The following is a 25,814-nucleotide window of genomic DNA, read 5'->3' on the forward strand; positions in this document are numbered from 1 at the left end:
GACAAACTAAAGGAGAGGATAACTTTCAGAAATATCGGCGAAAAAAGTGACCCCCTCCCCTGTTGAAAAGTGCCTAGTTGAAGGGGAAGATATTAATGTTTTTAGCCAATTTTTCGATATTTGTCGTATGAAAGGTCGAACTTTAAAACGATACTGATCTTGGTAAAATCCGTCGTCTCTATTGAAAGTTTAAGGCAGACATGCAAACTGACATACATACATACATTTATATATTGGTAACTAAAAATTTTCGACCCAAACTAATGAAAAAGCTTGCCCTATCTCTGAATACCCTTTATGTAAAATTTCAAATATTTAAACCTGAAATTGTCTGAGTAATTTGGAAGAGACCGCAGAGGTAAATTTTAACGTTGACCCCTTTTTTGACCCCTTAAAATTTATTGTTTTGGGCTCAAATCAAGTTATTAAGTTAGATCCATGTCCAAGAAACCTATATCTAAGATTTCAAGTGCGTAGACCCAAAATTGTCGGAGGAGTTTGATAGAGTTCTCAAAGGTCAAATCGTTCAACTTTGACCCCTTAATCGCCAAATTTCTGGCCAAAAACTGATCACATCGATTTTCCCAAATCTCAGTACCCTGCATATCAAATTTCGAGTCTGTAGACTAAAAATTGACAGAGTTATTGCGTAGGGAAATGTACACAGACACACACCCAGACACGTTCACTTTTATATATATATATATATATATATATATATATTAGCATCAGAAGCTATAATTTTCTTTAACATTCCTTAATTTCATTATTTTTCTATTTTTATTTTTCATTTAATAGTTTGAAAAGTATGAAATTGGGCAAAATGTTAACAGAAACAGTAAATCAATAACCAAACTTGTTTTCTAATTTCAATTTCCTTTTAATATACGTCATCAAATATATATCACTATTATCATATAAATATTTATTTTTCTTTTTTGCAGAATCTGGACTACAAGCAGTTGTATGAATCAATGTTGAAGCCAGCTTTTGTCTTTGATGGACGAATAATTTTAAACCATTCAGCGTTATTAGATATTGGTTTTCAAGTAGAGACTATAGGCAAGCGACTTACTAGGTGGCCTGCATCCCGTTCTATTGCTGCTACTATGCCATAAAGACAGTATTTTTTTGCCCCGTCCCATTATTCTTTTTAAACCTCTGATACAGATTGATTTGCTCCCATATATCTCATAGTATGATACTTGAGTGCATGCTTTGAAAATCGGATTTTTATATGGACTACGATATTTTGAAGCTCTTCATTTTACTGAAGAGGAAACGTTTGTGGTGTGTAAATCCCACTGGGAATCTCTCCTTTATCTTGTTTTTTCTTATTCTCAGAGGGCATTTATAAGATTACTGGGTCTAATGTCGTCATTATTTTTTAATTTTATTTTTTTATTTTCCACAACATATTGCCATATCTACTGATCTGCGAAAAGTAAAACTGAGATTAATCGATCCACTTATGTCTTAAATGACTAATTTAAACCATAGCATTTGATAAGTTAAATAATAAATATGCTAATAAAATCAGATTATAGTTGATTCAATAAACCTTTCGGACAAAAAAACAAAAAACAAAAGCAAAATTATAAAGGAGATAATTTTGATGTGGGTTTAAATTATTAATCCTTATGGTCATAATTATTAAATATACTTAATTTTTTTTTTTTATTGTATGCATGTTAAAATGTTTTCACATTTAAATGATAATGTAAGTGAAAATTGCTATAACATTTTCAAATGTTATGAAATATAACCACATAGTTCCAAATAATGTCATGGAATATGATTGAATATTTTCAAATAGTATTATGAAATATGATCAAATAATTTCAAATAGTATTATAGAATATGATCAAATAATTTCAAATAGTGTTATTGAATATGATTGAATAATTTCAAATAGTATTATAGAATATGGTTGAATAATTTAAATAGTATTATGGAATATGGTTAAATATTTAGAAATTGTGTTATGGGATACAATTGAATATTTTCAAATAGTATTATGGAATATAACACAATATTTTCAAATAATATGGAGTAAAACCAAATAAGAATTATAAATTTATTTTATAACTTATGAATTATTTAAATTATAAAATATGTAACAAAATAAATCCTGTAGTTGAGCTCCAATAATATAAACTATGGATAATAGTTAATGAAATGTCAGTAAATAAATCATAGCACATGAAGATATCAATCTAAAAAAAAGTGATCATCTTACTAAATTATTCTTATTAGCAGGATTTATAGTATAAGTTTATATTTTTACAAAATAACCTTTTTCTTAATTAAATTTGACTGTAATAACAGTAAAAGAGCAATATATAACTCAGAATAACATAGATTACTGTTTAGGTTATCTATACACTAGAAAGTTCTAAAATAAGGGAGGTAATCTCAAACAATGGAGATAACTTGAAATGATGAGAGAATCCATGCATTTTGTTTTAAGCTGCTTTATTTTCAGAGTTCTGTACCTTTGAGGACAATTTTGGAGCATGTCCAGAGAAACCTTAGACTCTCGTCTCTATATCCCTCCTTGTTATAAGGGAGATTACTCTTATGTATTACACACTCTTTGCCTTATTGATATAGGCATGCTCATTACATATAATAATAATCATACCTGGAAGGTAGCTTTATATTCTTTTTCTTGTGGCTTCTACCTCTTTCTCCTGTCCTGAAGGATAATTTATATATGTTGGACACGGAGAGGATTTCTGGATTGTTGACTCTCACAATTTTTCTGATCTGGTAGTAATATTTGATGATATTACTTTTTAAACTGATATTAAATAAAATGTAACTTGATTCTATCCTATCATTCCTTTAATTCCATTAATTTTGCCAAATTTTTCATCTGGTACCGTCTTCATTCGTATGCATATTTGTGGAGTCCGATTCATATCAAAGTTTTAATGTATTAATTTTGGCTCATCAAAATCACTTCTTTATTTCTCTTTAACAAAAAAAGTTTTATTTTAATATTATTATCAAAGTTAATTTCCTATGTGCAACTATGTTCTGTCGAGAATATGCTTTGAATAAATCTTTTTGATTTCTTGATATTTATTTAAAGACCATATGCCCATTTTGATGTCATTCCGCAAAGCATTTTTGTTCTGTCTCTTTGATATATCTTGTGAATAGCCCTTTTCTCTTCTCTATTAGTTCCAACTTTGTTCATATAAAAACGGCTTTCTTAAGGGTCTTATTAATCTTACCTTTTTTTTTTCATTCTATAATTCCCCTTCACCAAAAAGTACAGTTGCCATAAAAAGAGTATTCACAATATAAAATGTTTCAAAGTATAATATTTCAAATATTTTTTTTGTAAAATTGGTTTTCATTTTTTTGTCTTATTACTGAATACGTCTGTTCAGACAAACTATTAACATTTATTTACTTTTTTTAAAAATTTCTCCAGATCAATCTGTTTTATTTTAGCTTTAATCTTTTCTCCTTTACACACTTAAAGATATAGGATTGAAGATCAACAAAAATCACAAATTACAATAAGATTTTTTTTTTTTTTCAAAATTGTTATATAAACGTACACTAAGATTTTTTCTTATCATATTCATATCTTAAAAATAATTTTTAGAAATATTCTCAATTTCTTAACTAATAAGTACCATCATTCATTTTTCTCATCAAAAATATTTAAATTCTTTTAATCCTTAAAATTACAATTTGTGAAAATGAGTAAAAAAAATTGTTGAAATTTCAGTTTTTGTAACTTTTTTTTTGTAAAATTATGTCAGCAATTTTTGGGTTGAAATGTTACAACAAAAAAGTGCCTTTCATTTATGCATATCGTTAAAAAAAATGGGTAATAACAATGTTGGGGTCTAAAAGCCAGACATTAATTTTTTGATAAAAGGTTGAATTTATGTTTGTTTTTTTTTTATAAAAAAGGATCATGTTCCCATCATACATCTCAGCATAAGATTAAAGTGAAAAATTTTGTTTCTTTTGAATAATTTGTATCAAATATCTCCTTAAAGTTTTTATTTTTTGTCAAATAAATTTCGACAAACATAAATATCATTAGCACATTTAAAATTAAACTTATTTTCAAAACAAAAATACAGAAAAATGTTTAAAAAAACTTTACGATGTACACACCAGTCATGTAATAAAGATGTCATATTCCAAAAATTATGTAAATTGATCAAGTTTTTTTTTTTTTTTTTTTAATTAAGGAAATCAAATTTTATAAGGAAGTAATATATTATGTTTTGATCCACCATGATTAATAAGGGGGGATAACCCAATTTAAACTATCAAGATCAAAATCAGCTTTGTAATTGCTACAATGTCCTATTAAGATAGCTAAAAAATCATTAAAAATTTTTATATATATATATATATATATATATATATATATATATATATATTGGGAGAAATAAAAGAATTAGATTCTTAAAGAGGAGACTTATCAGAATAATGCAAAGTTCAACAAATTGATTTGGAGCTTATATATAAAATAAAGAATAAAAGAACAACACTATAAAAACATAAACTAATGCATATAAAGTTTTCTTATCCTACATCGCTACTTTATGTAACATCCGTATTAAATACAGATTTAATCTATATGCATTAGTATATATTTTATATTGTTCTTTTATTTTTTATATATATTATAAAAAGGCTACTTGATCAATTTGTGAGTTCTTAGAATGGCATCTTCGTTCCATGACGGGTACATACATCATAAAAATTTTTCTGCAATTTAATTTTTTAAAATAGGTTTAATTTTAAATGAGCACCATATTAATTAATTATGGGACAACTATGCATTAAATCATTGTGATATCAATTTAAACAAAAACTAAAAATATACGATCTTATAGCCTTTCCTTTGCTTTTTATATAGCCATGAAACTTGAATGATTTGCAAAAGATTTGAAACATTTCCTTCAACACTGTTTCATCCCCAGAATCTGGTGGTATAACATGATCACCAAAATAACCGTGGAATCAAAATGTTTCGTTTGTTTTATTTTATCATTATTAAAAAAAAAAAAAATAAATGAAAATGTAAAAATGATATTAATAAACTACTCAGATAAACTGACACTGTTCTAAAAATGAATGACAGTTGCATTTAAAAATGGATATTATTTGAACTAAGAGGTGGACATGCAAACAAGATGTAAGGGTGTAATGAAGGAAAGTTTTCAGTGACGATGTGATATCTCTGTGATGGAAATCATCAGGGCTAATCAAAATGGCACCAAAAAACTTTGTAGGGGAGCATTGCAACCGAGCCAAACTGAGTGACATCTGTAACATTTACATGTTAACAAAGCCCTGATTCATCTTTGCAAATTGGACAATTGAGCCACTCTCAATTTCACTAATGAATAAACAAAGGTCTTTCTCATGTTTATCAAAAACACTATCACTACTACTACTACTACTACTACTACTACTACTACAGCTGCTGCTGCTAATGATTCATGGGAATTTACTTGGCAAAAAGATGTTTATAAAATTAAATGAAAATAAAATAAATATGCAGTTTCAATTTAAAATTGACTTCTGTTTTTGTTTTAAGTGAAAGTCGACTTTTAAAAAAAAAAATTTGTTTACTTCAAAACAAACAGTCTTAAAGTATTTCTCCATTTTGTTTGCAAGTTTGGTACATTTGATGGGAACTTGGTCCTTCAAAAAGCAATTGAAAACTAGAAATATGCCATAAATTTCAAGGTTTTAAGTGTTCCAGTTTAATGTGAAAGTCATTGAAAAATATATATAAAATTCTGATTAGCCTAAATCTAAACCTAATGTACATATCACATGTAATGTATTAGCTTTTTGCTGTTAGAATCTGGCCAAAAAAACTGCTCTTTTTTTCTTTTTCTTTTTTTTCTTTTAAGCCATTAATCAGAAATCTGGTTATCTTATCATTTTGATGCAATCATCATTTTTGGTTTTCTCAGGAAAAAAGAAGATATTTATCTGCTTCATGTCAACAACATTTGTTGACAAATCAAACAAAAAAAAGGACAAATATAATTAAAAAAAAACAAAAAACATTCATTTAATTAGATTTTTTATCCAGTCTCATTTTATATGTATATATATATAAATTGAATCTCGGTTTAGAATAAGATAAAAATGTGGGAAAGTACAAACGAAAATATATTTTTTTCTTTTTTGTTTTTAACTGACTAATATCGATTTGAATAAAACATTTTTGTTTTTTTTTGAATACTTGTATATTTGTTGAAATTCTTTCATATATTCTCTTATAGATGAATGTTAATGAGTTTTTATAAAACAAAAAATCTATTAATTTATACTTACTTTTAATTAAAATAAAATTTTAACTAAAAGAATCACCATTTAACAAGGGTCACTCAAGAATAAGGGTTAATGAAATGATTGTAAGTTGAGAGATGAAGAACATGATGAGAGGATTGAAAAAGATTGATCGGATGTATTAAGTTGGAATCATTAGTGGGGATGGCTGATAATGGGAATCTTTTGACATTGGATTTGAAGACGGCCATGTTGTAATCTGCTGAGAAGCAATCCTTTTATAATGTGGAAGTTCTTTCTGGTATTAGGCACATGAGTGAAGAAAGTGTTTTTCTCTTTGTAATTTATGCATAGTCACTCTTGCACTGCTGGTGGGTTGAATGTCAGTCACTGGATAAACCACATAAATGAGCCTCTTCTACTGCTTCTTCAATGACTGCTGTCAGCCCCGACTCACTTAACACTTCGCCTGCAAGAAGAGACCAAACTGATTTACACTGATACACGCGGCGTACATTGTTATGACCTTTAACTTTTTTTTTTGTGTGTACTTAAAGATAGATTCAGCTTATATGAACAGTTTCTTTACAAAAACGTCTCATCTGTAGAACAAAATACCACAAAACTGCTTCCCTGCTAACTACAGCAAGACCATCTTGATGTTCAATATCAACAAATATTTGTATATAATCAAATTCTACCCTTTCTACTCACTGTCTCCAATCCTTGCATAGTATAATTCATCATGCAACTTACAACTCCATTGATCCTTATTCTCGAGTGGCTTTTAACCATGGTAAGTATTGATACAAATCAATTATTATTGGCCAACAACCAAGTTGAACCATTTCAGATTCCAACTCTATGGATCTTGTTAGCTTTTGTCTCTTCTTCATAACAGAATTATTAATTTCCAATGAACATGTTATTAGATACAGGATACACCACACCTCTCAAAAAAATACCATCCATGAAATCCTTAATAAATTTCACAATTTTTTCTAATCAGTTTTGGTACGAATGAACTTCAATTTATGCTTGACTTATCCATCAAGTTTCAGTCATGAATATCCAACAGTCTTTTTATGATAATTTCATCAGTAGGAGGTGTGAGCCTGAATTGACTTCACACTTATCTATGTCTTTATTAATTTTATCCATCGAGTTATCTCAAAGATAATATCTGTCAAAACAATGAAATTTCACACTTTTTTTTTCTTTTGACACCATCGTTCCACCAGAATACAATTTTTTGAAGTGGGTCAAAGGTTACATTGTCTAAAATGTTTTGAAAATAAATAAGATGAGAATAGTAGTCTTCAGTAATTCGAATAGTACCAATCGTTAATCTTCATCTCAAAATTTCTGAATTTTATTTTTTAAGTTCATTAAATGATGGTTGAAATGAAGATTATAAAAATATTTTCAAAAGGTAGCTTGAAACTAAATCGGAAAAAAATGTAAGTAACTAAAAATTTTCAAAATTTCTGAAATTACTTAAAATCTAACTGATAAAAGCTCTGGAGAATTATATCTCTCAATTTATATCTATCTATATAATTATAAAACTCTGTGGACCTTGTTTGTTTGCATCTTCGATGATCGGTGGTTCCATCTTTTTAAAAAAGAGATAACAGGTGAATTATTTTCACCAAACCTTTGCCCTTGGAGGGGAGACTAAAACTTGCTGCTATGGTTTCAAATGATCTAAAATAACAGCCAGGGGAGACTTGATTCCAAATATTTCTCGTGTTACATCTCTTCTCTTTTGGAAATAGAGTACGATTGTAACGATGTTACCTGCCTGGGCAATACCAATTCACTCTGCTACAGGCGCTAAAAGTTGGGTGGGGTGTTTCAACATGGGGTATGAGAAATTTATCTTTTCTCCAAAAGTCTGGAGCATGTTTATTGCTGATATGATAAACAGAAAAGAGAAGTGAAGTGGACATAGCGACGAGAAATCTGTTTTATTATCTGGAAAAGATTGTCATAAAGTCACCTGGTCTAATTAATTGTCAGACCACCAAGTGAGCAGGAAATGAAACTTGGGAAATGCGAGAGTTAGCTGATAAGTTAGTTTGGACAGATAATACAGTTTCTTTGAGAGAAGTAGTTTGAGTTGAAGACAGAGAAAGAAAAAGGGGGAAAAAAAGAGAATTAAAGAGAGATATGGTTATGAAAGAGAAAGAAGAAATTCATAAAAGAAAAGTAATCTTTAAATGGCAGAGGGAAGAAACCAATTTTATAAAAACCATTATGTTTTTAGAAATAGGAGTCTTTTGCTGGTTAGCATCGAGGAATGCACATCGCCGTGGCCTCCCGCCTGGTGGGGTGGGGTCCAGAAACCCCCATAAGAGCTAAGTTGAAAAGCTCTTGTTCTTAGCTGGGAAATTAACTAAATTAACATAAGTTATACAACCTGCATCACGAAGCCATTAAGAACCCAAAGAACTCGACTTTAAACAAGTGTACCCTGAATATCTTAAAATAATCTATAAATAATTATTTTGTTTGGTTTATAAGAAAATGACCCTAAGTTTTTCTTTGTTTTTCGATTGCCGGCCTAAATGAAGATGCAGTTTATTTCAGGTATGCCCTGATGCCAGACGATGGAAGAGGCAGACCAGATCCAGCACAAAGTCAAAGTGACGGCCGAAGTGAACAATGTTGCCACACGGATTTAGGGTCATGCACGTTTTGCATGCCCTGAGCAACAGAGCGGTATTTTCCAGCGACCAGTGAGAGTCTGGTCATCCTTGAGGGGTCCACCACTAGACAACTAAGAATGTTAGTCTGCTGGGTTGCATCTATGGTCCTGTAAGCCGGGAGCGACGAACACAGCCAGAGGTACATCACTAGTATGCTCCCGTGAACCAGGATATGACAAATGCAGCCTGGGGTGTATTGGGTTATATGATTATGAATATCTCCAGTATCAAATAATCCTTATACAATATAAAACTTACTTTCTGTGTGAAAACCAAAGAGAGGAGATATAACATGAAATATTTGGAATCAAGTCTCCCCTTGCTGTTATTTCAGATCATTTGAAACCATAGCAGCAAGTTTTAGTCTCCCCTCCATCAAGGCCAGAGGTTTTGGGGAGATGTACATATGGATATATCTATACTGGTAGCCAAATTCAATATGGAAATGCTTATCTCTTTAGTTCTATGGGATGAAAAACTACATGAAAATTTGCAGGCCTTTTGAAGACTAGCTGGATGCCTGGTGGTACAATATGCTTAAACATGATATTTTAATTTATGCAGATTGTATATGTATTATAGAATCGGTCCTCAATTGAATATTATATATTATGAAGAATAATTTGTCCGATGGATTAATTCGCAAAAAAAAATTAATATAAAAAAATATAATAATGTCGTTCATCAAATTCCGTCTGTGTTTGTTTACAATATCACATCAGCTGATATTTGGGCTTGACAATGAATGCCCTGGAAAAGTCACTTCTGATTAATGTTTAGTTTTAAAACATGTAAATGAAGAAATGATTTGAGGAAATTTTTATCATAAATTGAACTCATTAATACGAAAAAAAATGAAAATAAACTGGTGAGGTACACTCTGGCTTGAACAGGGGATCATTCAATCTGTAGTCGAATGCTCAACCACTAAACTATATCTCCAGATTTCAATAATTTATTTATTTATTTTTAAGAAATCATTTGCTAAGATTTTATCTCCCTTGCCGTTGTAACATATAAAAATTCACCTGTAAAATTTCTTCTCTTTTAGCTATAAGAAAAAAAATACTTTTAGGATTGGATTTTTTCTATTTTTGATATTTATCGGATGAATTTCTGTACAAATATATCTAAGAACACTGCCAGACATATAAATTACTTTTGTGTGAGATTTGCAAAAGATAGGTTCCCAAACGGTTGAGCCTATGAGGAACTCCCACACACAACGTGAATTTTATATAATAGTAGAGATAGAGATTATAATATTGTTCTATGATAAAAATTTTATGACAATTGATAAAAAAAAGAACCTATTTCCAACATAAAATATGCCCAAATTTGCCTTCATTTGTGTATAATATATATATATATATATATATATATATATATATATATATATATAAGGCCTGGCCGGCCAGCTTCAGTTTTCCTGTTTTGAGATGAATTTTGCTTAGATTTTTTTTTTTTTTTTTGCTTTGTTGTCTCCCCTATGATCTTGCCAGGCCACTAATATATGGGTGTGGCTCAGAGGATAAGGAATGAGGATGGAGAGCTGTACGTTTTGGTTAAGATTCTCGTTGATGGCACCAAAGTCATATATATATATCTACTATATATTAGCGTCAATATAATAATTAATAGAGAATTGTCTCTATAATAATAAATACATAATCTGCAGGAAATAAAATATCATATTTAAGCATATCTTATGACTGGACAATGCTGGGCAGCCTGCTAGGATATATATATATATATATATATGTGTGTGTGTGACATTGTCTGCAGAATAGTCTCCACCAAACTACTCTATCAATTTTTAGTCTATAGACTTGATATATAGGGGATATATAACGAACAAATTCGATTTGGTTTTTAGCTGGTAAAAATAACTACTAAGGCATCAAAATTGAAATAAGTTGGAATAGGCATAAGTTGACTGAATGTGTATCTTTTATGCATGTGCAAATATACGTTTAACTATGTTATTAAGCTTTTATATTTCTATGGACGTAGCTCAGACAGTAACGAATAACATTGGAGAACTGTTTTGGTTTCTGTTCTAGCTGATGACACTCAAGTCATATTGCTATTTTGAAATTATTTTAAATCACTATTATGTATTGGGTACAATATAATAGAATTGGCTCTATGATAATAAATATGAAATCTGCAATTAAAGTCTCATATTTAAGCGTATTTTATGACCAAGCAATATTGGATGACCTGCTAGTGACACTAAAAAATGACAGTATGAGATTCTTCATGAGACATGTTTGCTGAAATTTTGGATGAAATGATAGCTTACTCTTTTTTAAAGCATGAGACAAAGTAAAAATTTAATTCTACTTTATCAAGCTTTCTTTTAAAAAATTGCTGCAGAGAAGTGAGTCCTTGAAAATATCAAAACCAGTAGCCATAATCCCCCCCCTTTTTTTTTTTTTTTAAATTTTAAACATGTAAAGGAAGTTTTGAAATATGTTTTTTTTTATTAATGGAAATCGTTCCAGACAAGGCATTAAGCCACTATATGTAAGGAGTAACAAAAACAAACAAACCTACTACTTTAAGGTCAAAAACTAACCAATGATAAGTGTTTTATGGAATAGATTCTGACTCAGAAATCAGCCGTTTTTTCCTTTTTGTCAGAAACATCACTCCTGGAATGTAAGTGCTCGTCTGACCTCCAATCTCTGGTCCCCCTTCGCCAATCTTTCACGAGAAGCACCCGTCTAAATTTTATCCACTCTTTATCTGTACCAAAGTGTAGATTCCATGAACAGTGCAAGCCTGTGGAACTCTGTTCCGTCTGCCTGTTTCCCACCTGACTACAACCTGAATGTCTTCAAGTCCAACATAAACAAATTCCTGATGAACCGCCCCCTTAAGTAAGACACTTTATCAAATCTCAACACTAAAGTACTGTACATGCAATTACCCTTATCCCCGAGTGGCTTCCGGGCCTTGATAAGTGGTGACCACCTTGTAAAAAAAAAGAATAAGTCTAAATTGCTTATCACCATTATTGTGCAATTTACGCTTGGATTATATTAATCTTGGAATAAATCCAAGTACTTCGTCGCCAGTTTTGTGGACATAAGTTTGAACCCTCGTCACTAGTGTTGTAACCTTGAAGTGTCAATTAAGACAACATATTTACCTTTTTTGTTTCATTTTACTTCAGTTCAAGTTCTCAGCAATCAAGGGGTCTAACACTTGATCTCTATATGAGATACAGAGATATTTGAATATTCTCATTTATCTCTTAAACACTAAGTTAGTAAAGAAGTTGAGAACATAATTTTCCTTTCCCCAATTGACAATTTAAGTATGTTATAGTATATATTTCATGTGGTCTCTTGGTCTTACCAGACTCCAGGACAAAAATTCAGCTTCATGTTGTTACTTGAGGTAACATCACTTTCTCAAAAGTGCACCATTCCGTGTAAAAGCCAGTGTGAGTTAGCCATACCAAGGAAAGGAGATCTTATTTGGGTTGCGAATAATGTGATTTTGAATATTTAGTCAAGATTTACTTCTAAGGAAAAGTATGCTCATGCCCGATTCGCCTGATAAACTTCTGTTCAGAGAGATCTTAGCTACCCAAGGATAGTGTCGAATACGCATGCAAAGAAGTACAGAATAGTATGTGATATAGCAATAAAAAGGGGAATAATTCTAAATAAAGTAAGTCATTGCCCGTATAGGTTTTTGAAAAGACTAGAGATTTCTAAGAAAGGGAACGGAGGACAATATGGCAGCTTCACTGACACATGAATATCGTTCTGTAAATGATTTAAGGTTTCTGCCGTGAATAAATTGCATTTAAATTATGAGCTGGTTTACTTATTTGAATATCCAATGATCCTGATATCCCGTTTCTCTGAATATAACAGTATGTTACAGAAAGTCTGTGTCTGATACTGTGTCTATGATTGCCATGTCACTTTGTAGTAACTATTCATAGTTTCTGGAAGACTTTACTCATAAAGTAGGCCAGATGAACATCACATGATACAGTCAATCCAAATGTTTAATCACTATTGTCTTTTTTCTCTTTTCAACATCCATGTCTTATCTATGATATCACAACACATAAGATGGTGACCACCTGTGCGGGGAAAGAAATACCGAAACATGTGGCCGCTATAAACTGAAAAGCTAGGATATGAAATATTTGTTAGCTTGATGATTTTAAATTATGGGCAAAAGCTTGAAAATTTAACATTTCATCCTTAAGCTTTGATTATGAGACACATTTATTGTTCAGGTAAGTGTCTTCGTGCAGACTTGAAATGACTGATATGTGACCTTGTCACAGACTGTTTACAAATCATCACTTTCTTGCTAATGAACTGGAAACTATTACTTGAGACAGTCATCACTTTTCCTTGCCGGTTGACCCATCATAGCTTGTACTTAAATTAATTTAGCTGCAAGGGAACAGAAATTCAAAGGCTTACTATTCTTCATGGGTCTTTATGAATTGCTGTGTAGTATCTGTTTTTCTCACCAATTTGCATAAGTCAATAAATTCATAAGGTCCTAGAGTAGGCGATCTGATATGAGCCAATATCAAATCCCCTACTTTGGGAACTTATGAAATTATTGACCTAATTTATTTTCTGTCTGGCAACAGGACGCTTATTGCAATTCAAATAAGTATGCTAACTTGCATGTTTAACTATTAACATTGCTTGGTTCAGATATTGACTTGATCAGCTGCTTTTGTGTTCTAATAATTTTGTCTGATTGTCCTTCACTTTTCTGGATGTTAACTCAACCAGCTTAAATACTATTTGACTTCACAATTGCAGACTAGTCATCACACACGACTAGCTTTAAACCAGGTCCCTTGGTCGATGTCCCTTTTTCTTTAGGTCTATTAAAGTGCTTGGTGATGAGCAGAGGTCTGAAGCTGATAATATCGATCTCTTAGTAAAATGGAGTTATCTCCCTCAGATCAGTGACGAATTATCCAAAAGCGCCATAATATCAATACCAGCATACCCTCTTTTTGATCTTCATAACTGATCTTCCAAATTGCATACAGAGATTATTCATTGATATCTGTGTAGATGACACAATTATCTATGGCAGCACCTCAAAGAGCACTGATGACAAAGATCTTTCTCACTCTCGTTAGACTTGGAGTAAGTGGTTTGCTACTTTTAATGCCTCCAAAACCAAGTTTGTATCTTTTTCGCTCCCATTTCTCCCCAGTTCAAAAGAATGTCTCTCTCCTTAAGGAAGCGCTCTTCCTTGGAATTTTACTCCAATCCTAAAATGGAAGACTTATATCAAATCTGTTGCTATTGGAGCAAGAAAAATGGATTGTTCTATCACCCTTAAATGGACTAATGCAATCCTTTTATTTTTATAAGAGCCAGATCTGTCTTAAGATGGAGCACTGCTGCCATATCTGGGGCAGTTTCAACTTCAGTGTACAAAACCAACTTCGCAATTTAGTGGGGTTGAAAGTGGGTGAACTCATCCCTGCAATTCTTGATACGCAAGAAATGTTGCTAGCCTCTCTCTACCGCATCTTTATGGTCATGATAGGTGCTCGACTGAGCTTCAAATCTCCCTTGCCTGTAAAACAATCACAGCAAGAACCTGCCTGGCTATCGTAGCTGAGAACTTTCCTTTTACTATCTCTGTACTCTGACTGAGTGGAACTTCTATGAACGAAGTTTCTTTCCAAGAACATCCCATCTGTGGAACAAGATACTTCCCAGCCAACTGCAACATGGTTGTCTTCAAGTAAACAAATACTTGTTGAATTGTTAGATAAACAATTCCTCTTAAGAAATTCTGTGCTCATTTCTTCATTTGTTTCTAGTTCTCATATGATGGTGCTTAATCGTCCAACCTCAAACTGACGATCTTATTAATCCTTATCCTCGAGTGCCCCTCGGGCCTTGATAAGCAATGACACGTTAGTAAAATAAAATAATAAAAAGATACTTTTGATATATCTGTCCTTGTTTTCAAGACAGTCCACAAAACTTTGAATTGTCTGTCATTCTCAGGAAAAACTGTATCCTTTTCAAGACGATTTTATGTTCAGTCTACTAGGCTGTTCTTTAACCACAGTGCAGCAGCCACACTTTGATCATCATCATTAGAAAGATGACTGACTAAGCATTCAATGGCAGCAGCTTTCGTATGGTAACAGTAACAAAGCTTAACTGTTCATAGTTGTACCTTTTTCTAGAGAAATAAAACTAACTATTTTTACACACAACTTCATTTCTGTGTTTGTCATCTTTCTATGCTATTGTCATATTGTTTTTGTGTCTCTAAAAAGTTATAGAGCAACCTTCCACAATTGCGTACATTTTAACATTTGAGATGAGGGCAGAAAAAAAGAAAAAAAAATTTGGCGGTAAACTAAACTAAAACTAAAAATACAACAAACTAAAAAAAAAAAAAGAAGCTTGTTATTCAATTTAAAAAAAAAGAAGAAAAAAAAAAGAGGGCTACCACACTGCTACATGATCATAATGTTTCGAGACCAGGATAAGCTCAGAACAGTTCAACAAATTGATGCAATTGTGCCAGCAGAAATACCTGGAGCTTCATGATTTAGTGGTACACTGGTATGGTCCAACCTCATTGTAATTGTTTAGTTATGTGATAAGAAGTATCTTAATAATATGTGCTTTTAAAATTTTCAACTACCGTGGAATTCCCACGGGTTCTGCAGGTAATAATGGTGGGAATGGGTGGAGGATGAAGGACTCAACTTGAAAACGAGACTATCATAAATTCAAGTTCAAGAAATGGAGGATCGATTTACTAGAACGTTGTATGTGAAATTGAATCCCTTCCAAATCTTTAAATATTAACTTTTTTTTTTTTTTTTTTTAATAATCTGGTAGCTTAATCGATAATAATACGCAGAAATAGTTGGGGGGGGGAAGACGAAAAGGAAAAAAAAATTGTAAGGAGGGCGGTGAAATTTCGCGTAAACCAGTTTCTATTTTTTCCTTGGGAAAAACTCTGGAATTTTTTCTTAAATACTTTTTAAAATTAAGATTGAATCAATCCGTAATGCGAAAAGAAATTAGTAAAAAATAAATAAATAAATAAACAAAATAAAATAAAATAAAAAAATAAATAAAAAAAGTATGAGGAGATAACTTTTATTTGTTTAAGACGCGTTTGAATTTTTTACGAGTTATCCCCCTTTACCAATTCTTTTTTTTTTTTTCTCCTTACAGCTACTTGATGATTTTTTTTTCTTTTCAAAATTCTATCTCTTATTTATAAATGAACAATAAGTAATTGAAAAATGACTGATTTTGTTTTAAAGAAAATATTTAATCTTGACCTAAGAAAGTATCGCCGTTCTAAGTTGATTGTTTGGGGTGCTTTTGGGGGAAGATAGATTCCACACTCTCATATGGAATTTCAGAAGACAAGATAAGTTATATATATATATATATTTGTCTTTTCAATTTGATAAATTCGCTGCTCTATCGTACATTTCATATTAAATCTGTAGAACGAATATCTCGTTTAGACAAAAAGAAAAAAACAAAACAATTTATACTTATAGAAGTGACGAATTATCATTTATGCCCGATATGTGGTGACTGGTGCAGTGATGCTGTCTGCCAAAAGTGAGTTCAGTTGAATAATACAGCTTTTGGAGGAACGCGTGCAAAGAATGAGAGCATAAAAAATAAAATTGTTCCCTAACACCTGACGTAGGCATAAGCTTGTAACGTCAAACAAATTTGGGTATTTTTGACCTGGAAGACCAAATAGACTTGCCAATAAGAAGTTGATTTGATAGAGGTATTTGGGTCTGTTTCGAATGAAGATCACATTAAAAATTATCGCCAGTAAGTAGTTCTTATGATATTAAGACTTACATTTTCCGATGTATTCTTTATAAATCCAATGGTCGCCATTTTGAATATTGTTGTTTACAAGTGAAACTAGCCTGGTTTTCGAAAACAAGTCAACTCTGTCTCGTTAACTTTTTTAGGGTGGATGTGGGGTGGAAATTCGCCATTGGAGAGTCCCATACGCGCAATCAACTTTTATTCAGTGAATTGAGGACGTCCTAAATTGGTCATGTTCTTCAGCCTTAAAAAATGGGTAATTTATATTTTGTTTGTTTGCTTTATTTAATCAAGTATTTAACGTGGTTCATTACTTCTTTTTAGCAAGTTATTTCGAACTGTTATTTTTATATGTATGGAACACGAACACACACACACACACACATACGTCACTTAAGAAATCCCTCCAGAAAATAACCACATGTGCTCTTTTGTTTATGAAAATCTGTAATCATAAACTTTTTGCCTTTTGTACAGGACACTTATTAGCAAACATTGTCTAATGAACATTTGTTCTAAAAACCTTAACATTAAAAAGATTTGAATTACTGTTTCTTAAACATGTAAATAAATGTTATTTCATCCCAGTATAGCGATCTCAGGTTCTATATCAAATGTTATCATTTTTTCAAAGTTTTTCATGCCTTTTTAATTTATATGGATGTGTCGGTGGAATCTGTTTGTAAATTGGAGATCTTGTTAAATTTATCTTTAACGGTCCCAATGATACTCTACCACTTTTGAGTTATAGATATCTCTGCACCTGCAGCCTTGACATCTAAAAATGACAGATTCCGATTATGAATTGGTGAACACCAACTCACACCCCAATATGCTACAAAACTTTATTGTGTGTAATGATTCGTAATATTGTGATTTGACGGTGTAATATCGTGATATGACCCTTCTAGAGTTAGAAATCATATTTTAGACTTGGCCAGGTCTAACTGCAGAACTGCCAAGAAATATTACTTATGATTAATTATGTAGTCGTAAACCACAACATATTAGATTCCAATGAAAAACAATACTGCAAGAACCAAACAGATGCAACACTTTTTCCTTTTCAGTGTCCTGATACAATAAAAATTTTCCTTTTCAGCATCCTGACAAAATGGAAACTTTTTTTTTGTGTGTGTGTGTGTGTGTGTGTGTGTGTGTATATATATATATATATATATATATATATATATATATATATATATATATATATACTAGCAAAAGTATCCGTCGTTGACTGAGTTCAAAAACAGTCTACAGAAAATGGACTCCGATTTATGAAAGTATGATAGATTATGAAAAGGAAGGGTTGTAAAGAGATAGCTTCGAATTTGGGGGTATCAAAACCAAAGCAAAATATGAAAGTAAAAATAAAATAGATAAACCCCATAATTTATTATACCATACCTGTTCACACTGAAACACTTATCACAATATTCTGTGGATCTATATTAAAAAACCTTGTAAAACTTTGTGACATATTTCCATTCTATGGAGATCAGATGTGAACGAACACCCCATAATTTTATTATACCATATTTCTTCAAACAGAAACATAATTATCAAAGTATGCTTACGTAGATAGATATGGAAAGTCTTTATTAAAGTTTGTGCCTATTTCCATTCTATGGATGCCAGGCACGAACGCAGACCCCACAATTTTATTATACCATCCCTATTTAAGTTAAAACATACTTATCAAAGTATTCTTATGTACATCTATATCAAAAACACTTGTGAACGTTTTTTTTTTGTTAATTTTTTATTTCCGTACTTTTGTTGCAGACCAGGATATAAATATCCTAACTTGCTACAAAAGAAAATAATGAAACGAATGGAATGAAGGAAACAAAACCTCAATTGCTGGATAAAATAAACGTTGTTTATTTTCTGTTGAAAAATGAATGTTTTAGGTGTAACACGTGTTCATGTAACGTTCGTGTGTCACCATCGTTTGTTGATGGACTGGTAGTATTGAAAGAAAAGGAAATGCGTGTTCATCTCACGTTCGGGTCACCATTGTTTGTTCCCGCATGGAAAGAAAAGGAAATAGAGTAGAGAAATGACAGTCTGGCATTTAGAGAGAGAGGGGTGACATCAGTAAAGCTGCGCTCCATGTTAGCAGTTAGCTACTCGGAGGTGTTCTCAGGCACAAGTTGTATATATATAGAGAGAAAGAAAGTCAATCCAGGTTATGGAGATAGAAAGCGTGTAAGGTGTATGTACTGTCTGTTTAATCTTGCCCCACGCAGTAGCAGGTGGAATGAGGTGTGAGGGCGCGGGCGCCCCGAAAGGGCGAAATGGTTCGTCGACCACTCAGCTTTGAAGGCGAGTTGAAAAGGGTAGGAAACAGCTTGTCTCTTGTGTGTACGTTAACGTGTGTGTGTATGCACGTGAATGTGAGTGTACGTATGGGAACGTGAATATATCTATGTGTGTGTACGTGTATGTTTGTGTGCATGTATGTATATGACAAGAAATATGGCTTGAGATGTAAACGCATATTTTGTGTGAGATTAGAAAAGGCTTGCACAATACTCCCCTTCCCAGGAAAAAAAAAATATGTAGTGTGTGTATATATATATATATATATATATATATATATTTTTTTTTTTTGCATGTAATGTTTTCAGCAATTGACTTTTCGTCCTATTTTTTTGCTGTTGGTGTGGTTGTTTAAAAAAAAAAAACGGAGTGTGTTCGTAAGAAAAGGTATTTACTTACGCATAGAAAATGCGTTTACTTTTTTTTTAGGCTGACGTTTGTTTGTTTTTTTGTTGTGTGCTGACATGTGCAACGAGTTGCTTAGACAGTGAAGTGAATTGTTCGTTTGGAAGGAAAATTTTTGTTTTTGTTGATGTGGTGTGTCAGTTGACGGTGTCTTTGCAAGTGATTCTGCGGTAGTGTGTATATTGCTAGTTGCACATTCGTCCGTGTTGAACGGTAGTGTCTGGTTGCCGGCTGTTAACAAAACTTCCAGTTGTGAGTTTATCAGTGTGCATGGTGCATCTCAACTCGTATTGTTGATTCAGCTTCTTCCTATGTGTTGATAGGGATGTCCTGTAATTGTTTCTTTGCTGTTGCATCTGCTGTGTGGGAGAGAATGTGTATAGGCCTATGTGATTTTGCTCCTCGCGTTTGTTGCAAAGTAATGTCAGGAAACCGTGAAAAATGTTTGTCGAGCTCGAATTTTTATTTAAATTCGGTATGAAGTCGACAGCTCCGTGTTTATTTTTCTGCCGAGTCTGACAAGGGGTTTCTTCATTGTTGTTTGTAGTTCGTTGAGGTTCTTGTCGATAGTAGTTCACTTGTTTTTCTTTGTTGAAATGTTCGTTTTTTTTTCTCTTTATCAAATAAAACGCGTGTCTCGCTCAAAACAATTAATTTCAAAAAGGTAGGGTTACCATGCTTGTTCATTTCACGTCTCGTCGTGGTTGTCGGTTTGTTGTGGAACTTGTGGCATAGAAGGAAGTGCGTGTTCCTCTCGTGTTCGGGTGTCACCAATTTGTTGAGGTGGTGCAAAATAGGAAAAATGAATTGTCTTGAGGAAACGAACAACGTGTTATATTGAATTAAATGAACGAAGATTTATGTCATGAAGAAACAAATGAAAGAAAAGGGTACAGCACGTGTTTAGTTTGGCACGTGTCTCTCCCTGTTAACTGGTGAGAAGGAAAGTCTATTGTTGTAGAGAGAGAGAGAGAGAGAAAACGTATAAAGTGTACGTACTGTCTGTTAGCTCTTGCCCCACATAGTAGCAGGTGGTGTGAGGCGCGTGGGTGCATGCACCCCGAAAGGGAGGCGGCTGGTTCGTTGACCTCTCAGCTCGGAAGCCGAATTGAAAAGGGCACGGAACAGCTTGTCTCTTGCTTTTATAGTTGTTTCCGGTGGTCTTTTGTGTATGTGTGGATTTCCTTCAAAGGGGAAGTGACGTTGCCCATGTGTGTGTACATGTACGTATATGTGAGTACATTTGTGTACGTTAGCGTGTGTGTGTATGCACGTGAATGTGAGTGTATGTACGCGAACGTGAATATATCTACGTGTGTGTACATGTGCGCGTATATGTATATGACAAGAAATATGTCTTGAGATGTGAACGCGTGTTTTTATTTGAGACTAGAAAAGGCTCGCGCACTTTGTGGACCAGGCGCGAATGCAGACCCAACAACTTTAATGAACCACCATTCTGCCAGATCAAACATACCCATTCCTGTGTCTCAATACATCTTCTATCATTATATGTAATCAGTTTTTTAAAAAAGTCAACCATATAGGAGCCTATTCGTGACCAGACACACACACACACACACACACACACACACACACACACACACACACACACACATGCACACACAGACATTCTATTGATCTTTCAGTGTCCTATATCGGCTCTAAATTATCTGCAACAAGATAACATTATTTCCTTAATAAATTCTAGTTATCTCCTTAGATAAAACCCAAATCTCGAATAACCATCCAAAATAGGAATACTTTATACCATGATTTGGTTGAGAGAAAAACAAACAGTTAAAAATAAATAAATACCCTCCTAAAAAAACGTAAAGATTTAGTGTTATAAATCAAGGGAAGTAATCAACCGAAATTCTTGGAAGAGTTATTTTCCCTTTAATAAAAGGCTAACTCAACATGGTTAGTTTTATTTATTTATTTTACTTCTATTCACTCCAAACAAGGCAAATTATCATTGAGAAGTAAGGGGCTAGTGTGAGTTAAAGGCTATGTTTATAAAGGTATCCTTAGTTGGGAATTGTGCAGTGAAATATCTGTTCACATTATATTTAAGTTTCTGCCTATAAATGCAGTAGAGAGAACAAGGTCAGAATTCCAATGTAAGTGGTTCAATGAAAGCAGCTAATAGAGTACAAAACCTTCTGTCATCTGTGGAACTCTGCAATGAAGGGGTGTGATTTTGCTGATTGTTAGTTTGGTTGGAGGTATTTCTGTTGAAGGAAAAAATCTTATAACTTTGTCACATTCCATTGAAGCAACTGTGAAACAATTGGATATGTGCAAGCCCTTTCTAGTCTCGCACAAAAACATGCATTCACATCTCAAGCCATTTTTCTTGTCATACACATACGCGCACACAAACATACACGCACACATACACACACGTAGATATATTCACGTTTGCGTACATACACTCACATTCACACACACGCTAACGTACACACACATGTACGCACATGTACGCACACACGGACAACATCACTTCCCCTTTGAAGGAAATCCACACATGCGCAAAAGACCACTGGAAACAACTATAAAAGCAAGAGCAATAAGCTGCTTCCTTCTTTTCGACTCGTCTTCCGAGCTGAGCGGTTGACGGACCAACGGCCCCGTTTCGGGCGCACCTCACGCGCCTCATGCCACCTGCTACTATGCGTGGGGCAACAGTTAACAGACAGTACGTACACCTTACACGTTTTCTCTCTCCATGAACTGGATTGACTTTCCCACTCTTTCTTCCCTTTTGCTTTGGTCCATCAACCAGACAAGTTCGCGTCCACAGCTATCGGCCTGAAGACATTTCCACATGAACACGTACCACCCTGTATGCGCGGCTGAGGTCAACCCCCTCTCTCTTTCTTTGTCTACACACTGGACTGTCATTCCCATTTCTACTACATCACTCGCTCTTCTTTCCACGCACAGACATGAACACGTGTTACACCTAAAACATTCATTTTTCAACAGAAAATAAATGACACGTTTATTTTATCCAGCAATTGAGTTTTGTTTCCTTCATTCCATTCATTTCATTATTTTCTTTTGTAGTGAGTTAGGATTATTATATCCTGGTCTGCAACAGATGCAACATTGTGGTGATGGTACAGGGGATGGAGCTTGGTAGATAATTAGGTACCTATTAGGTTAGAAACTGTTTTGGAACTCCGCTCAAAAAAGAGCAAATAATGATTAGTGAACTAGCTTAGATACGGCAACAATATTCCATGCGTGGGCGGATGGTGGCTTTGTGGAGATACAGAATGCTAGTAGTTTTGAGAAATTTACTAGTCCGGTTGAGGGCGTCCATTTTCTTTGCAGCAAACTTGACAGTATCTTCTATGTATTTATTTTATTTACGTCTCTAGGATGTTAGACAGAAGGTCAGATGTGGGTTTCATGAAAGTGTTTCTGTGGAGAGAACTGGATTCAAATTTGAAATAACCAGGTTTTCAATTCATGTTACTAACCACTTAGCCTCTCCTCTTCTTTGTATTTATTTCAATTCATGTGAATGTAAGAACAAGATGGTTGAACTTTAAATATTCAGGAAGTATTCTATTAACCATGACCATCAGTGGTTGGTAACGTTTTCCATAATTTTCTGAAGAAAGGCGCTTTCACTATAGACTGGAGATCGTTTTCTAAGGATTTAGTCTTCGCTTTGCATATGTGTGTGTTTTTTTATTTGCCTTCATGTAAAGAATAGAGCACACATATTCATTTCAATTGCATCAAGAAGGTCGTTTATGAGAATCAGAAATAATAAAGGTCCAAGGATCGACATCTTGAGCACACCCGTATTAACGTGCTCATTCATGAAAAGCGACTCTTTTTTTTTATTTTTTATTTTTTACTTGGGATTCACCCTTATCAAGGCCCGAAAACTACTCGAGGATAAGGGTTAATGAATGTAAAGTGGTAGTACAGTAATCGTTAATGGTGTATATTGAATAGAATTTTATTATTTATAGGGACGGCTCAGTAAAAACTTGTTTACATTGGATTTGAAGACTACCATGTTTTATTCATCAGGGAAGCAGGACAGCAGAAAATTATCAGCTGCGTCTGTGTAGTACTTTTGGTAGACATTAAAATCTCCAAATACATTTAATTAGACACTCAGATCTGAGGAAGCTACTATGTCTATGCTATCAGATATATAGTCAAGTAGGACACAGTGCTGGGTTGAATGAGGATTGTAAAGGAAATATAGTTGTCTGATGCTGTGTTGCAAGGTTATTGCAAAGAAGGTAGGCTCCCTCTACCGTGCTAGAAAACTATTCACACAAGAAAGCATCCTATATCTCATCATTGCAATGTGACATCCCTGTGCCTTTTTTACAAGCACTTTAATGGAATTTGCTCTGATAAACTCACAGCATTTGTGTTTCCTCAATGTACATACTCCTAATTAATCTGACAAGCAGCAAAATTCCACCTCTACACTGTTGAGATCCCTTGATGCTGTAAAGCCTTCTACTCAAATAGCTTCTTTCCTCAAACTGCTAGATTTTAAAATTCCGTTCCTGTTTCCTGCTTCCCCGACAGTACTAAATCACAGAAGTTTAAATGTAATATGAATAGACACGTTGCTGCTCAACTACTCACAGTTTACTATGAGACACCAAATTCCAAATAGTAGCCCCTTATGGTCCAAATGGAAATGTCTTGCTTGGGATGAAAAAGAATTAAAAAAAAGGTTAAATTCTTACAGGTTGCAAGTTTTTAAAATGGAAGAAACCAAGCTTAGTTTTATAACCATGTTTGAGTGGTTTTGTTTTCTTTTCCCTTTTGTCTTTATTTGTGTTGTCAAACCTGCACTATACTAGCAGAACGTGGGAGAAAGCTCAAGGTCTTTGAAATACAATGTTTAAGAACTATTCTTAGAATAACTTTGCAAGATTGACAAAGAAATAAAGTAGAAAGTGGAACTTGAGTTTACTTCTGACAGCTGCATAACTCTCACTTCCTTTATTTGGTCCTTTAGTCCTTTCATGAGTAATGTTTCTGACAAAGAGGAAAGGATTGCTGTTTTATAGATCAGAATCTATTCCAGTTCTTATCGTTGACAAGTTTTTGACCTTGAAGTTGTATTTTTTTAGTTCCTTACATCAAGTAGCTTCATGCCTTGTCTGGAACGATTTCCATTAAAAAAATACACACATCAAAAAGAAGCTTAATAGATCCGTCAATGACATTATTTGAAAAGAAATTAACATAATTTGGTCAAGGGAACGACCACCAAAGAAATATGCCAACCAGATAATGCTGTTTCTGAGAGATTAATGACTTGCCCAAGACCTTGATAAGTTTCAGAATTTTGTTCTTAAGCATGTGGCGAAGCTCTCTTGAGAAAGTACACAAGTAAGTTAAGTCCATTGTTATTTTTTAGTTCTGTTCTGGCTATACATTGTCAAGTCACCTTATGTGAAAATTTTGTACAATTATCTGGTTATTGAAACAATTTCTTTAACATTGCAAAATCGGCCTGACTAGATATAAGGTTAAGAAAATATTATAATTTTATTGAAGCATTTTGTGTATTGTACATTCTATTGTTATATAATTACTTTCAAAATTAAAAAAAATTGGTATAATGGATTTATTTCTGACTGAGACCAAACTGTAGTATCTGTTCAGTTTCCAGAAGCCATCCACAAATCAACAGCATTACCTATTCTTTTCAGAGAGTGTGTTTTATTGAATGAAGCACGATCATTAGTAAAGGAGGTGCAATAAAACTATGCAGGTTATCATCCGGAGTGAACCTTTTTGGGGAACTGTTTTTTTTTTTATTAAAAAGTAACTTTGTGTCTAACTTTGCCCTTGTAGGGAGGCAAGTTCTCGAGTGTCGAGCCATTCTTGTAATAGAAAAATGTAGTTGTCCCAATCAAGAAAAAGTCAGAGAAGCTTTTTCAGATAAAAAATTAATCCAGTCAGGATCATCGGAGCATAGTACTTTTCTCATATCAAAATGGACAACTATCATTCAAAAAGATTCAGTATCTATATATATATAAAAGTGAAACTGTCTGTGTGTCTGTGTGTCTGTGTACATTTCCCTATGCAATAACGCTGTCAATTTTAAGCCTACAGATTCGAAATTTGATATACAGGGTACTGAGATTTGGGAAAAATCGATGTGATTGGTTTTCGGACAGAAATTTGGCGATTAAGGGGTCAAAGTTCAACGATTTGACATTTG

The 25,814-nt window shown here is 33.2% G+C and overlaps 1 protein-coding gene across 1 annotated transcript in view; it reads left to right on the forward strand.

The window, feature by feature from the left end:
• Window positions 1-6,237, forward strand: part of LOC145260730 (UDP-glucose 6-dehydrogenase-like) — a 235,275-nt gene extending 229,038 nt beyond the window's left edge. Inside the window, exon 11 of the mRNA XM_080119102.1 lies at window positions 945-6,237. Coding sequence (XP_079975228.1) covers window positions 945-1,118 — 174 coding nt within the window. The 3' untranslated portion in view covers window positions 1,119-6,237. The remainder of the gene's footprint in view (window positions 1-944) is intronic.
• The last annotated feature ends 19,577 nt before the right edge of the window (window positions 6,238-25,814 follow it).

Source organism: Euprymna scolopes, chromosome 3, assembly GCF_053919585.1.
Source record: "Euprymna scolopes isolate OS-2025 chromosome 3, ASM5391958v1, whole genome shotgun sequence".
Taxonomy (NCBI): Eukaryota; Metazoa; Mollusca; class Cephalopoda; order Sepiida; family Sepiolidae; genus Euprymna; species Euprymna scolopes.